A 16339-nucleotide genomic window follows, 5' to 3' on the forward strand; every position below is an offset into this window, starting at 1 on the left:
ACCTGGTAGATGTTCGATATCCGTACAGGTTACACTGACTGGGCGGGGTTACCGACTAAGAGGACACTGGAAGCGTTGTAGGAGAATGATATAGGCGATACCAAACAGTAACCGAGTGCTCCCATAGGACTCTGCGCATGCTCAAACAAACTACGTCATCACCCCGCGCCTTTGTTGTCAGACGGTAGCGAGGTATCGTCAGAGCTAGCTCGCCTAGTCTCTAATATAGAACGAAAACAGTTTAGGAAATGATTAATTTGACGTTTTGACGCACCAGAATCATCCCGAAGGTGGGATCAGTGGTAAATCAATTCGAAGAATTCGCCAGCGAAGAGGAAGTTTGACAAACAACGAGGTAAACGGAAACTCACTTAGCTAATTGCTGCAATCCACTGCTCTTCTATAACGAAGTGACTGAGAGCTCATCTTCATCACATATGTTACCACCTGCATAACCGTGTCTGGTTTAACTCTACCCGGGCGGATCTATCCGAAGAAGTTCCGGAGTTAAGGAGTAGAATTGTACAGTTTGTTAAACTAAGATTATTTGCTTAGCTTTTCCCAGATGTGGAGTCGGAGTTTTGCTTTTTCAGATGTTTTCAGGAACTATGTGTTTATTTGACAGTGCGAGGAAGTAACCCACACTACGTCGTTTCCTGATTCTGTTTCCTGATTAAGTTAAAACCCCTGTTATGAATACATACATCGGCACAACCTTTGCGCACATATTGCACACAACTGCTTTAAATTTTAATTGAATGAAATTAACTGAGTTAGATTAGAAAATCCCTAAAATTCACTGTTTAATTGGACACTTTTCAGAGATTAGATCATTGGCGTGGTAGTGGCTATGTCGTAGAAAGCATGTTGGTGGTGAAACTGCCAAGCAGAAGGAAGAAAAAGGTTCGTGGATGTAGGGAAGGAGGACAAGGAGGGTTGTTGTGACAGAGGAGGATGCTTGGGATAGTGTCAGATGAAGGAAGATGATCAACTGTGGCGTCCAATAAAGGGCAGCTGAAAGGCAAAGTTTTGAGACTCTTTATTATTTATGTGCAGTTAATGTGGAAGCTGTTTATCTGACGCTTTACTTTTTTGACCTTTCCTGGATTTTTCCTTCAATGAGGGTATAATTAGCTGAATATCTGTATTTGGTTGAGCGTGCAGATGCCCAATAGGTGTCCAGGTCTTCTCTGGTAGGTTCCTTCATGTTCCAGAGATTTCCAGAGGCAAACGCCCAGCTGTTGAGTGTCTGAGCTCCTCAGCTCCATGCAAATTCATACTTGCGATAATCAAAAACTCTGCCTTTTGCTTCTTTTATCCCACAGATTCCACATGTCATCGGCAGCAGAGACAGTCGAAAATGCCTCTATTATTTCAGAGAGCACGGCCCATGATGGAAACCGCTTGTGGATAGGAAACATTGATCCCAAAATCACAGAGTGAGTAAAAAAAAAGTCAGCTTCTGCTTTCAGAATCAGATCAGAAACTTTATTGTCATTGTCATGAGAACAACGAAATTAAGAATGGTCCCCGATCATTGCATCATCCCTAGCAATATCAAAATATAAATAAAACAATAAAATTCAATAAATAAAATAGATAGAATACTTAAAATACTAATAAGATATAACAGTAAAACATTCACATACATTCCCACACACATGCTTCAGACCGTGCATAGATTAACACAAGAGTGGCGTGATGGACATTTTTTTGTAGTATTCAGATGTGTTATTGCAGTTGGATAACAGCTGTGTTTGAGTCTATTAGTCCTTGCTCTGATTGCCCTGTACCGTCTGCCTGAGGGCAACAGTTCGAACAGGGAGTGGCCAGGATGTGAGGTGTCTTTTATGATGTTTTGGGCCTTTTTAAAACAGTGGGCGTCGTGTAGAACTTCCAGTGTGGGGAGAGGGCAGCCAGTGATCTTTTGGGCGGTGTTAATGATCCCTTGGAGTGCTTTCCTCTGAGCCCCTGTGCAGCTAGTGTACCAGATGCATATGCAGTAAGTTAGAACACTCTCAATGGTGGCTCTGTAGAAGGACACCAGCAGTCTCTGTGTGATGTTATTCCTCCTGAGAATTCTCAGGAAGTACAGTCTCTGTTGGGCCTTTTTCAGCAGCTCGGAGGTGTTCACACTCCAGGAAAGGTTCTCCTCTATATTGACTCCCAGGAAGCGGAAGCTTGCCACCCTTTCTACACAGTCCCCATTTATGAATAGTGGTTGGATCTCTGCCTTTTTCCTTCTGAAGTCTATTATGAGTTCTTTGGTTTTTGAAGTGTTGAGGAGGAGGTTATTGGCCTTACACCATGACGTCAGCTGCTCCACCTCGTCTCTGTACGTAGACTCGTCTCCCTTGGAAATGAGCCCCACCAAGCTCATATTTCATCTTCATTGATCCACCAGATATCACTTTAGATAGTGTAAATTATCTACAACACTTTAATCCGTTAGTAATGATTACAGGGATCTGAGCTCATAGTCAAAGAGCCACTGGGATTACAATAGAGCTGTGCCATAGTGAGCATTTTTAGGAGTTAAATGTAACGTTTTCAGCGTCAAATGTGCGAAAGCGCCACTTTAATATGGAGTAACATTTAGTGATGGCTTTTAGTGGGTGATCTGTGGTCACTGTAATAGATGGTATGAAACTGAGGCATTGGTTTGTACCTTCTACCCCATAGAAAGGCAATGTATTGTGTGTCCGTATATGATTGATTAACTGTGTGTGTAGAGTGTGTGTGTGTGTCACAAGCTGAGACTGAGCAGACAGGGCTGGGTGTGTGAAAGAGAGGCAGTGAAGCGCGGAGACCTGCTCGGCTAAGGAGCAGCCATCATTCCTCAATCACCTGCCCTGTTTACTGTTTCTGTGTCAACCTGGAGCTGTGTGTGTGTGTGTGTGTGTGTGTGTGTGTGTGTGTGTGTGTGTGTGTGTGTGTGTGTGTGTGTGTGTGTGTGTGTGTGTGTGTGTGTGTGTGTGTGTGAGAGAGAGAGAGAGATGTTTGGGTGGCAGCTGGTAGAGGCTTTGACACCCAGAAGAGTCTTGACAGAGCATCACATGCAAATCCTTTTTGTTCCTCCTTCTTTGTGTTTGCTGCTGAATGCTAAAGACATCCCTGCATATGCTGTGATGAAGAGGAGGTAGTTTTTTGGGGTGAGGGGTGTGTTTGTACGCCTGTGGGGGCTGCTGGAGAATGTACGGGCAGCAGCTCTGGTGGGCGTCTAGACAGGCGTTTCCTTCCCCTTTCCCTGCTCTGCTTCTTCTTAAATGGCCCTCTACTTCTCAGTATGGAGGGAAAACAAGAGAAATGCTCAAGGCCCCCGTTGCTGATTGGGAAGATTAATTAGCTCCGGGATAGCACGCAGTACCCCCTGTGTTTGTCTGGGTGAGCCAAACTCCCTGCAGATGCAAGGTGCTGATGCCACAAGGAAAAATGATTGAACTGAAACAAACTGTTCTCAGCATTTAAAATCAATACAACTTTAAACTGCCCCCAATCTTAATTTATATCATTTTATTACAAAAGATGACATGAGTAATTTATTCTGTGAGGGTGAAATTTTATTTCTTTGAGCTTGGATCATTTGAAAATACAAAAGTGTGCAAAAGTCTTAAGCCCCACTTGATTTCTTTATATTTTGCTTCCAGTGATACACACTTTGTCTTTTTTTAAGCTTTCTGAAGGTCTTTGAATGATTTTTTTTTTTTTTTAGATTGCACCCATCTTCAGTCCAGTCCTTGTACCTGGTCGTCCCAAAGGAATGTTTTTTGTTTGTTATGACACTTAACACTCACCTATGAAAAGTTTTAAAAAGGCACCTAACAAACTAGATGAACCAATGTTGTGTCTACACATAACACACAACTTAGAAATGAACCAATTTTAATGTGTATCTTTAGGTATATTGTGACTAGCAGCCTGTCACAAAAGTATATAGTTTGTTCCAATTTCTGTAGTTGAATCTACACTGCCAAATATAATTGGGTTTGACTTGGAGGAAACAGTATTTTGCAGTAGCAAGGTGATTTCCAAAGAACTATCAGCTGAAAACTTGGCATTTTGATTTTGATCCACAACGCAATACCATCTGGAAAACATTTGAATAGCAGCGGCTTCCCAAAAACACTACCAATGCAGTGAAAGCATACCTGGATAGACAAAGACACAGTTGAACACTGGACTGGCCTCCCCAGAGCGCAGACCTCAACAGTACTGAAGCAGTGTGGGATCATATTTGACAGAGAACAGAACAAAAGGCAGAAACATCCAAAGAGGAGCTTTGACTATCCTTCAGGAAGCCTGGAGAACTATTCCTAAAGACTTCTTGTAAAATTGTTGCATTTTTCAGTGCTGGCGTTTAGGTGAGATTTAGTTCTGTTTCATGTTTTCAGTGCTGTTTTAGGTGGTTCAGGGTAAAACGTTACACTTAATTTGAATACAGTGAAAAGCAGCACTGTGATTTTGTGTGAAGTCCTGTGCACCGTTCTGTTTGATTATAAGCTTCCCTGTTGAGAGAATTATGAAATTTTCCTATGAGTTCATCTCTTACAATGAAGAGAGAAGAATTTATTCCACGCGTGATAATTAAATTGACCTTTTCTGCTTTTCATCCTGTTCAGATATCCATTGGGTTATGGGGAAACTATGATGTTGTTTCCCTTTTAAATTTTCAGTAAAAATCCCACAGTTCCTGTCACAGTGCTAGTTGTCAGTTGCACGCTCTTTTACTCTTTACAACTGCAGATAGCTGCATTGTCAAGCAGTCAAACCCTAGCTCCTCCTCTCCAAATTCTTCCCTTCTGACCTGCACTTTTCTGGACCGAACCTTTTGTCTTATCTTTTTCTGGACTTGACTCACATCCCCCCCTGTCCCTTCCTTCCTCTCCTCTTGTTTCCTAACTCTTGTATCTGTCATACCTGGCTTCTCACCTCCTCTCTTCTTTTGCCTTGTGCTCCTCTTCCTACACCTTTCACCTTGCCATCAATATCCCCTCTCTGAACTTTAGTCTCCGTTTGCTCACCTTTCCCTCCCTTTCCTCCCCCTTCTCTTCCCCTCTTCCTCTGGTGGGTTTTACAGCCCCCAGGAGGAGCTCTCCATTGTGGTTTAGCATCCAATAAGGTTCTTAGTGTGTAACCTCTGTTAAAAATACACATATGCTCAAACGTCTAACTATATAGCTTTTTCAAAGGACGGCATAGTTCACTAGTGCACAGTTTTTGTTTACTGAAGTGTAAACAACAACTTAAGTGTAATCTAGGGCTAGATGAGCCACTGTCACATGGGGAGGCTTGCAGGGTGTTGTCTGGGAAAAGCAGAAACTGTCGTCGGTCTAAAGCCCCCCAGGGAGTCGTAGAAGACATTAGTACAACCTGTAGCTTAGAACCTCGCTTCACTCTGAGAATGCCACATCAAGTCCCTTGCACATACACTGCACACTTGCACATTGACATTTTTCTGGTCTCTCACACACACACAAACCACTTGAGGATTAAAAATAACAGGCTCCTAAACAATAAAAGGCTGAAGCATTAATTTCTCTTTAACAGTTATACAAAACACCTGGGGTCACTCTGAGGCCTGGACAGTCACACAAGGCAATGGCACCAAATCAAGAACACAGGAGGGCGTCTGTTGGACTCTTTTCTTCGAGCGTTTCAGTTTTTTCCCCTGTGACAGAAGACAAGAACATGTAAACAAAAATAAAATCAACGAATTGCTGAAAATGTTTGGCTTCAACTGTTTGTGCATGTGCACGCTCCTTGGGTTGACACAAAATATTAAAGTATACAAATGTGTAACTGTAACCTTTTTTTTTTTCTTCGTAAACTGCTGATTGAGTTGGTTTGCAAACAGTTACGGGTGTTGTCGTCTTTCATACAGTGAGGACTGCTAAAAGCCGTTTCTTTGCCTTCACTCAGGAACATGAGGAGTTAATTCTGTGGTGGTTTCAGTGACTAATCAGCAGGGCGATGTGTTGTTTCTTGTTGAGGAGTTTTCACAGTGATTCAAACTTGTTCTTGGACCTCAAACAGTTACTGTAAATGAGTCCATTGACACTCTTAAAAGAAGTCTGCAACAATTTTGCTAATTGATTTCACCATTTCAGTCATTTTTTGAGCCTGACTCACACAGTTGACCCCAGCATCTCGAATGTGTCAGTATATTGGAACTTGGGATGGACACTTTTTCCTGTTTTCTTCTTAACGAAATGGAAAAGCACGTGCTGCTCAGTTTGTGTTGAAAACAATCAATCAGCCCCGGGGTATTTACAGTAGTGTAGCAGCGAATCTAGTCTCCAAGTGACCCTGAACTCATTGCTCTTTTCTGTACTGTCAAAAGAAATGTTTTTTTCCCATGGCTGCAAATTGCTGGTTAAACGCGCGCGCACACACACACCTACAATCTCACAAACACTGCATAGCTCTTCAGTGACCACATGTATGCTCATTTGTAGTCCTAAGCAGCGCCGCACAGTCAGTGGAGGTTGTTTGTGCAGATCTCTGTGCTCAGGGGGGATTTTAAGCTTCCTCTGTTTTATTCCCTCATTGTCCTGCTACTGTATCCTCAGCATTGTCTCAGTCAGAGATTTACTGTCACCGGCCTGCCACACCAGCTGGCCTGCTGCTAAAAAGGTGTCAGGGAGAGAAAGCTGTCATTCTCATTAGCCCCACTTGACAGATTTACGGGGGCCAAATACAGCATGGACTGAGACCCTTTTGCAAAATATCAAAGTCATTTTGCCTTCTTATTTCCCATTTTCTGTCTTTACGGAGCAGTCTTTTCTTACACTTTTTTTTGCTCTCTCTCTCTTTCGCTCTCTCGCTCTCTCTCGACAGGTATCACCTGGTGAAGTTGTTAGAGAAGTTTGGCAAAGTGAAACAGTTTGACTTCCTGTTTCACAAGTCTGGGCCTTTGGAGGGACAGCCACGAGGCTACTGCTTTGTCAACTTTAGCACCAGGGAGGTACGTGCAGCATGTTTATCTGCATATAAATGTCAGTTGTGTTAAAGTTTGTTTGTTTTTTTTAAACCCACAGAATGTGGCTTTGTACACTAGTACGTAAACTCAGATGCATGAAATACCAGATTTATCATTTCTAAAAGTAAATCCTCAGTTGGCAGGAGTAAAACGAGTCATTTCATCAATATAGGAAAAATATTTGAACTTAAAGATCTGATGAGAAACAATTTTCATCCACTATGAGTTGGATGTTTTATGAAAATGACCCAAACTGAGTGTAAAAACGTTCATGAGTCAACCTGAAGCAGTGTGCGTGTGTGTCCTGTTGAAGTGGGCTTTATAGGGAGCAGGTTTAAGCTTCACAGGTTGTTTTGGAGCGTGCTGTGGGATTGAGATAAGCATCTAGTTTCACAGCTAGTGTCTATCAGTGGGATATGAAGCCCTCCCAAAAGGATTATACAGAGGAAGTGTGTGTTTATCTTTCACACTCACACACACTTACATGTAGACACGCTTGGATAAAGAACTGCATTAATATAATTTAGCAACAAAGCCACTTGCACATTTGATTAGATAAAACTGTATTTATTCACACTGCCTCTCATACACACAGCCACACACTCAGACACCTCAGTTATGGCCTTCTGCTGTTATGAGGACTAATGATTTAATCACTCGGATGCAATCATCAAAGCTGATTTTTAATCAGGACTTAAAAGCCGCCCCTCTGTCTTTCTCTCTTTTCCTCTTCCTTGTTTTCTCTGTGTTTGTGTTTCTGTGGCTGCATGCAGGAGGCTGAGAGGGCTATCCAGTGTTTAAATGGGAAGCTAGCTTTGTCCAAGAAGTTGGTTGTGCGCTGGGCGCACGCACAGGTGAGGGTAAGTATCACGCTCACTCCCAGCATACAATACTGCTCTGAATGTGGCTGACATTTTGGGTTTAATCTGCAGGTATAGAGACTAAATATAAATATTAGATCTGTGCATTAGAAAAATGTTAGGCTCTCTAATGACCGAAGGGTTGGGAGAAATCACCAAAATATGTGATGGCAGAGGTCAATCTGGCTTAGGGTGAAAGATAAAAATGATCCGCCAGTAGTGGTTTTAATTTTAGTGTTTTTGCTGTCAGAGCCAGTTCACAGAGAGCACAGGGATCCCAGCACAACCAGCATGCCTGTCTGTTAACAATAGAAAGCCTACTGGCGAAGGGTGAAAGGATATCCTGTATAGAGACGAATCACGCCCTACACACACACAAACACATGGTAGAAGGGGGTCAAGGTCAACGCTGCCGCCTTTAAGAGAACACGCTGTGAGATAAATCTGCTCAAAGATTTACCTAATAACAGTTCAATCAACCGTTTCAAGCAAAAGTAGTGGCTGTTTATATCCATGCTTCTACAAGTGTTCATTTAAAAAAAACAAAAAAAACAATTTTTGTGCCACTAATAAAAATGACCTTGAACCACTTAAGTAACAATCTCCCAACATCTTTGCCACTCGCCTTAGCTCACATGCACTTTTTTAGGTGCGGTACTATGAAATCAAACATTTCCTTGCATAACTATTGTCCAGTTATGCAAGTCAGTTATGCAGCTTGCATAACTGCTGCATGTAAAAACACTTCCATGCAAGAAGCATCTCTAGCGTAGGTTATACTAACAGGAGAGCACGGTTAATCTTGTGAATAATTTAGTGTACTGTAGTGAGTGAATATAATCAGCTGAATGGGGTCTGGTTCTGACCCCTTTTTTTTCTTCTTTTTTTTAATAATTAGCAGTACGTGTAGGCTAATATAAATAATTCTCAAACTTAATAATTGTTTTATTCTTTTAAAGCTTAAAATGACATATTAACAGTATTTTTCAGGGTCAAGTTGGGGTCATCTTAGATTCAACAGACCCCAGACTGTAGCGTCAGGTTTGTTAATGTGAGGATTTATATGAATAAACAGGTTTTTGACTCTTTGCCTGCATGGCAGGCATACAGTAAATGCTGGTTCCTCTCAGTAAATACCATTTTCTGTCTATCAGCTCAGGCAGTTAAAACACAGTCTTGGAGAATATTTATCTTGCTGTCCTCTCTGCCGCATACGTGACTAACAGAGTCAGAGAAAGTGCAAGTTTTTTTAGGAATTAGTTTTTTAATTATAATTAAATTGTCAGTGGGTTATAGACTGGGGTTGACCTCGGCTTCCAGCGAATGTTGTTGGTATTCTTAAGCTTTGTTCTGTTAAAGTAAGCTAGATATGCGCAACCCCATTTTTCCACTCTGCTGCAGTGTGTTGATGGACGGTCGTGATCATGTGACCCAGCAAACTGTCCTGCTAGACTTGATTGCTATAATTAAAGTTTCACAACAGGGAGTATCTCCGCCTAGCCTGCAGACATGGATTTGCCTCCCTCCTGGCAGAAATGAATTCACACATCACCATTATCATGACCTTTGTGAAAATAAATTAATATTTCAACCACAGTCATCTTCACATTGTTCATCAATCTTTCTCCCTCATGTTGTAGACTCCCCCACATTTTCTTATTGTGAGTTTTAGGCGAGGAAAAGATTAGAGGTTTAAGCATGACCCATGTCGTATGTTCCAAAAAAGATGGCACCGCAACGCTCAACTTCACCCATCACCTCAGGAGCTTTTTCCTAAGAGGTATCTGATCATTAAACCTCCTTCTAAAGCATGCAATATGTGCGCTTTTCCCCTTTCTTAACCTTTGTTTGATGCATAATTTCAAGGGTTATGTTTCTTATTAGCTACAGAGATTACAAAATGGGGTCAATTGCAGATCACTGCCAATTCCAGTGAAGCCGGTATACTGATATTTCAAGTGGACTAGTCTGTGAAGTGCGAGTCACTAATTTTTGCAGTCCCGTCTTTGTGAGCAATCTTCCACTGATGGAGCCGGCTCAGGTCAAATTAAAAATGAATTACATTTTTGCCAGCCTGTCTTCATTGAGTCCAACCCAGGAGTGATGTGCTGGGATATGTGAGTCACAGACAGGTGGTGTTGAAGTTATCCAATCATCCAGGCTTACATCTTGACTTTATTTAAAGCTTTGAAATGGAGGGAATTACTCTGATGATCATTTATTTAAGGATGTCCACAATCCTCAGATTTCCAAACCTGCAAATGCAACTGTTAAAGATGGCGTATTTTATACCCATACTTATATAAGTAAGCTTATCTATGATGCATGCCACCTTTGGAGATGAAATGATTTGTGTGGCTAAAAGGGTGCAGTGCTAATTTATCAGCTTATCCTAGTGAGCTTAGTTAGCAAGTGCAACACACAAACACACTTATCAGCTTTATGCTTGTGTCAGGGCGCCTGCCGTGACCCTACCTGTAACTGAGTTACCCAGTTGGATGAGTAAAAAAAAATACCCTCACTCGGAGTTGATCTGAGGGTAAACTATTATTTTTTTTAATACCAGGTATGCAAGTTTTCTTTTTAATGCTGCAAAGTGGAGCATTTTAGCATGGGAGTCTTTGGGGTCTCATTCCTTTTTCGAGCCAACCTCAAGTGGTCACGAGAGGAACTACGGTTTTGTACACTTCTTCTTGGCTTTATTTGTTTGTACTCCGTGTTGTGTAATAGGCTTTTACTTTTAAAACAACTTGATATTTTAAAAGTAATCTATTACATTAAAGCATCATGTATGCATTAGTTACTCGTTTGAGTTTGTTTGCTTTACCAGAAACAATAAACGGTTTTCATTTAGTTTGTGCGTGTTGATTATTCATCCTGAGCGTGTGAAGTCTTCTTAGTATATTGAGTTTACTTCATGATATTTCCAGCACCTCCTCAACTATTTTACCACCCGGTTGGGTGAACTTGTTACTTGTTAGAAAGTAAAAGTTATTGGTGTCATATTGTAAGGTGATACATCCAACACTGAATGAATTTACAAAACAAAAGTTTAACTACATTTGCTATGCATTTCTCACTTGTCAGCCAATTATAGTGCAGTTATTTAGATATTTAGTTTTATTAACCTAATTTAAAATGCTATCTCCTGAAAAACAAATTTAACAACCCAAATTTAGCTTTATTTGCAGGTTTTGGAGTGTTTTCAGATTCAGTGTGCTCTTATTGGCTGCATTCAGATCTCTATGCATTCCAGCCACATGCCTTTAGGAATAGGTGGAAGGGAAGGGTCCTGGCTGGTTGCATGGTCATTGTTTTTACTCTTATTCTTGGCTATACATGTTGTTTATTTCATGGAACTGTATGTAGGAATGTGTGTGCGTGTGCTCTGCTGCATTTATGTAACTTCATGTAATGTCATGTGAGTCTGTCTTGCTTCCACCGGCTGAACTTCGCCAGATGGTTTCCAAACGTACTGCACACGGAAACTGCTGCGCCAAGTGCTGGAGCTTATCATTACCCATCATGTGACTGTTACTTTGTTTAGTTTTTCTTTTTTCTTTCTTTTTTTTCTCCACAGGTTTCAGTTTTGGCTGTTGGAGATGTTTGGAAGGTGGTTTTGAAAGGAATGAGTGCACGCGTTGGTTGTTGCTCATCAGCTGGTCCCACTTTTATCCTCGATCATCCCTTAGGGTGTGATTACAAGCCGGACGTGCTTGCTTGCTGCTTGGTTACTGTCTGTTTGACCGGAAACAAACAAGATCAATACTGTAGTTTAGTAATGTTCATATTTGTGGGAGAAAACTGGAGCTGACTTCAGAGACCTGCTGTTAGTATTTGTTAGAAGGTCTGTTGTTTTCTAAATGTCTGCCTTATTTTATTTGGCCCTGTTCAAACTTAGACCTAAAATGTATCTCAGGGGTAAAATGCTGTTAAACTGATATTAATGATTAGGAATTGGAATTTTTAGAAAGTTAAAGTTTGATTGATGTGTACTGTGAGCTGTAATCTATATCACAGTCCACATTATATCTTTAGGACATATTCAGTCTCTTCCACTGATTGTCTGCTTCCCTGTATCTTGTGTATCTTCTGCCATTACTTACTCTACTTGTTATTTTACTCCTTCTGTTTATCTCTTTTCATCTGTCTGTCCATACACGTTTCCATCATTGTTTGTGTGGGTCTTTGTTTGTTTGTTTTTGCCCACGTATGTTGTTTACAGAGGTTTGAAGGTTTTCGTAATGACAAGACGATGCCTCCCAGCCTGGAACCGTCATGCAGCGGTTCAACAGAGGATGGATCCATAACAACCAACCACCTCAGGTTGGCATCAACAGCAGACACACACGCACACATATAAACTTTCTGCTGTTGTATCAGGTTTTGTTTTTTCTCTGAGTGTGTTCACATATGAGCTGAAGGCCTGAACTTTTGTATTTGAATGGATTTGAATTGGTTTCTAATCTGTCGGCACCCAGTGCAAAGATGAGCCAGTGGGCATCGAATTGCCTTCTTCTTTCTCTACCTGTCAGTCTTGCTTAAACCTAAGAAAGAATTTCTAGCAGTGAGAATGCTGCTGAAGTTTACCGTCTCCTACTACAAGAGAGAGCTCCAACTACTAAAACCTGAGCCTCATAACAGTTGCCATCCTCAGAGAAACTTTATTGCATTGAGAAGGTGATAAAATGGCAATAAGACAGTCTGCTACCAGTCAGCCTGTGATTGAACTGGATTAAGTTGGCATGTACACATGCAGTCTATATCTGATTAACTGTGATAAATCGGTGAAGATCGCTAATCTGGTGCTATCTCCTTCAATGTAAATGCACTTCAACTGCTTACATTCAGAGTCTAGCAAGAACCTCATAGATCCGAAACAGAAATTCAGATATTTCTGTTTATCTATTAACTTTTACATAGGATTGTAACCAGTTGGCAACCAGTTGAGTCATGTCCCCAACTGCAAAGAGACCAATTGCAGACGAGTTGCAACTGACACCAGTGTGATGGCAACGTTATAAATTAAACAGCAGTTATTTGCAAGCCTTCTCCGATCTGTCTGAGAGTGACTGCACTCAGTCCGAGTCAGACTGCGATTGTTTGGAGGCAGGTTGCCTTCCACTCGGTGACCTATGCATTGATTGAAAGTGGGCACTCATAGGTTAGGGTGTTGAATGCTTAAGCTCTGGGTGACCAGTTGGTTGTTATAACTACTTGCAGGGGGTCACTGAATGGGGGAAAAAATTTAAAAAAAGTAAATGCAATCAGTAGAAAACACTTGTTTATTTTTTTCCATTCATTCTTTTCCACTCATCCAACTTTGGGGGGAGGGCTGGAGAAACCCATGAAGCATTTCACCCACTCTGTGAGTGTGACCTTTTGTTACATCCACGATCACGTCTATCTTCTGACATACTGTAATTAAACCTTAATTAACCAAGCCAGCACAAATACATGAAAAACAGAAGTTTCAGACATATTTTGGACCGCATACGGGCCTAATGTTATCTCAAGAGCTGTTCTCTTTCTTTTAGTGTAGTCCAAGTACCTTCTGAAAACATTCACATTTAATGAAACATCCATTTTAAAAACAGTCTGAGATGTCTTAAGAAGAAAAAAAGAGCTATTTCAACAATGTTCCTCAGTTTTTCCTTGCATTACAATTTTACAGATCAAAGTGGATCTTATAAAAAAAACACGCAAAACGCACACGCTTGAAACTAAACAATAGTATTTTACTCATTTATGATTGAAATAATCATTTATGATTTAGAAAAAGTTTAGCTATCCTCACAGCTCCACCTCTCCAGCAAGAGCAGTGCAATTTGTTAAAGAAAATGAGTTATTATTAGCTCCTCAGCCATTCTGATACTTTGTAAAGCTGTCCAGCAGGACTGGATTTGACCCTTTGCCAGGATGCATGTCTGACACCTCTGCTATAAAACATTCTTCACGGTACTCAACTGTGGTGCTGAAATTATTGAAAGACCACATTGGCTCCAAAGACATCAATGGAAGTGTTGAAATTCTGTCCGACTCCAAAGTATGCCATTATAGCAGCCACATTTGCAGCCCTTATTCCCATATACACACTTGCAGGTCAACCAATTAAATAAATAAAGTGCTGTTAAGTCACTCTGTGGCGTTTTCGCCTCCTACTGAGGTAATCCAGCCTAGAGTCACAGCAAAACGTGAAATACACAGCATGAATTTTATGCAGGCTACTCAGTGAGTATACATCCCACTGGCAACCAAAAAAAGGCAACTCTTGGACTTTAACCTGAACTATGATATTTTCCTTTACTATTTTGGGGCCTTTTTACCCTTTATTTTGATGGGATGTTAAAGAGAAGACACTCAGCAATTGGCCTCACGGTGGATTCACCTTACCATTGTGAGGTAAAGCAGTGCGCTGATCAATGATCTTTTCCTTAACATAAACAACAGTTTTAGGGGGATTAATAATGCATTTGCAGCCTATTTAAAATAAGACAAATGGAGTGTAAAAACGGTCAAATGCCAAATTAGGTTCCCCGGAGTGAGCAGACTCACTGAGCAGAGTGTTTTTTACCCTTTAAATGTGGAAGCTGTTAATTTTGTGTAAATATGTCGTGGTTGAAAAAAAAGAAGTAATTTCGTGTTGTTGTGCAGGAACCTCTCATCTATCTGCTGCAAACCTCAAAGTCACTCTATCCACACAGCACAAGAGAGGAAATATACACTATAGCTCTCTTTTTTTCCCTGATGGCCCCTCTATTGTTTTCCTCTCCAGTTTTTTTTTTTTTTTTTTTTGCTACTTCTCGCGCATACTCATTCCCTCATTTCCCCACCGCCTCCCCACAAGCACTGCAATTTTTTCCCACAATCTTATCTCCTCTGCTTCTCCAAATTCTGTTTCACCATTTAAATAAAAGTAGTCCTCTGTTTCACTGTTCATTCTTCTGTATTTTATTTTAAACCTGTCCACCCCCCTCTCACTAAGACTGCTATTACCTCCTCTTTCTGTCCCCCAGAGTCTGTACATCAGTCCTATTTGTCCCTCACACTCAGTATCAACACTAGTATTTCCCCCCCAGCCTCGCTGCTAACACCTCCTCTCATTTTTTCCTTCTTCCTCCAGCACGAGTGCTAAGATCCGCGCCATCGAAGCCAAGCTCCAGATGATGGAGGAGAATCCAGACGATAGCTACTCAGGCCCGTCTGCCTACGTTTACAACAAGCCGCCAGAGAGGAAACGCTGGGAGCCCTACTCTAAATCACACCACAGCAACCAGAGCAGGCCCCGCAAGTTCAGGAGATGACCCATCCTCCCACTTATTCTATCCCCAGCCACCCACCCCTTCCTCTCTAAACCCAAAGCCAGCGTCTACACCTCAGCCCCCACCTCCACACAAACAGTTTCCACATTCAGTACTTTCGACTGTCCGATGTGGGGAAAATAAAAGCTCTCGAAGGTGAACCCTGACTGTTAAGGAGTAACCACAGCCATCATGGACGGCACCCAAAATGGGTTTTGGGTTGTTTTTTTTTAAATTATTTCAGGTCTCAGAATCATCGGTCATTATTTAGCCGGACATGTGACCCAAACCTGGCTGACGTGCAGGTCGGGCCTCTCGTCGGCCTGCCTCATCACGATTTGCAGCGATTGAACACAGTTGAAAGTGTTAAGCGGTGTAAACGCTGCTTCTCGTTTTGTTTTGAACACATCTTCTAACTTCCAGATCACATTATTTAATTAAGGAATATGTTTCTTTTGGAGGGCGGGTTGGGCTTCGGTTTGTCCTAATTGGTTACTATTAATGGAGTGTAAAAATAATAAGCCACAAGCCGCTTAGCGACTCTCACTGCGAGTTTTAGTGTGTGTGTGTGTGTGTGTGTGTGTGTGTGTGGGCGCGCTTGATTTCTCCCCCCTTTGTTCTTTTTTTTGTTTTGTTTTTTTTCTTGGATCTAATTTTATACGACTGTTTTTAATGACTTTTGCGTAGCATTTAGATCCATCCCTGGTCGCATTCTTGTTATTTAAAATTCTCCATTAAAGGTAAATAATCACTTCGCTCCTGTGTTTTTCATGTTGATGGTGTTCTTTGTTGCCATTAAAATATTTTGTTTCCATTGCCCAAAAGCTCCCTCTCCTCACATGTAACCCTTTCGTTTTGGGGGTTTTTGTTTGTGGAAAATCAGCCATCATGGATCAAATCATTTATTTATTACCAGAAAGAGCATCTATGTAACAACATTATCCACAATAATCATATAGTCTTAGCTATTGTAGCCTTTTGAGGCTCACTTTTCCCACTCTGGTATGATGAATATTAAGTAGTTTACTATTTTTGTGCAGTTCCTGTAAATACTTCCAATACTTTGTAGGCCTTTTTGTAAGACTGATTAATGTGGACACATTTTCCTTATTATAAACTGCATTTTTTTTTTTTTCATTTGCTGTCATATTGGGCATTTTTTCTTTATTGGAGTTTGAGGCTCTTATGATTTTTTTTAA

General features: G+C 41.1%; 1 protein-coding gene across 4 annotated transcripts; it reads left to right on the forward strand.

The window, feature by feature from the left end:
• Positions 1-182: 182 nt before the first annotated feature.
• On the forward strand, positions 183-15898 carry rbm18 (RNA binding motif protein 18). 4 transcript variants are annotated; one of them, XM_085358153.1, is made up of 6 exons: positions 183-355; positions 1326-1439; positions 6838-6964; positions 7753-7839; positions 12065-12165; positions 14963-15898. In XM_085358153.1, the coding sequence occupies exons 2-6, from the start codon at positions 1333-1335 to the stop codon at positions 15141-15143; spliced, it is 603 nt and encodes a 200-aa protein (XP_085214279.1). In that variant the 5' UTR covers positions 183-355; positions 1326-1332; the 3' UTR covers positions 15144-15898. The 4 variants fall into 4 exon arrangements, with proteins under 4 accessions (XP_085214279.1, XP_085214280.1, XP_085214281.1 ...); XM_085358154.1 differs by having other exon boundaries at positions 7753-7833; XM_085358155.1 differs by lacking the exons at positions 12065-12165; positions 14963-15898 and adding an exon at positions 11420-11785.
• The last annotated feature ends 441 nt before the right edge of the window (positions 15899-16339 follow it).

This window comes from Diplotaxodon limnothrissa, linkage group LG7 (assembly GCF_057381915.1).
Source record: "Diplotaxodon limnothrissa isolate DT_005_m linkage group LG7, D_limnothrissa_male_GT1.1, whole genome shotgun sequence".
Lineage (NCBI taxonomy): Eukaryota > Metazoa > Chordata > Actinopteri > Cichliformes > Cichlidae > Diplotaxodon > Diplotaxodon limnothrissa.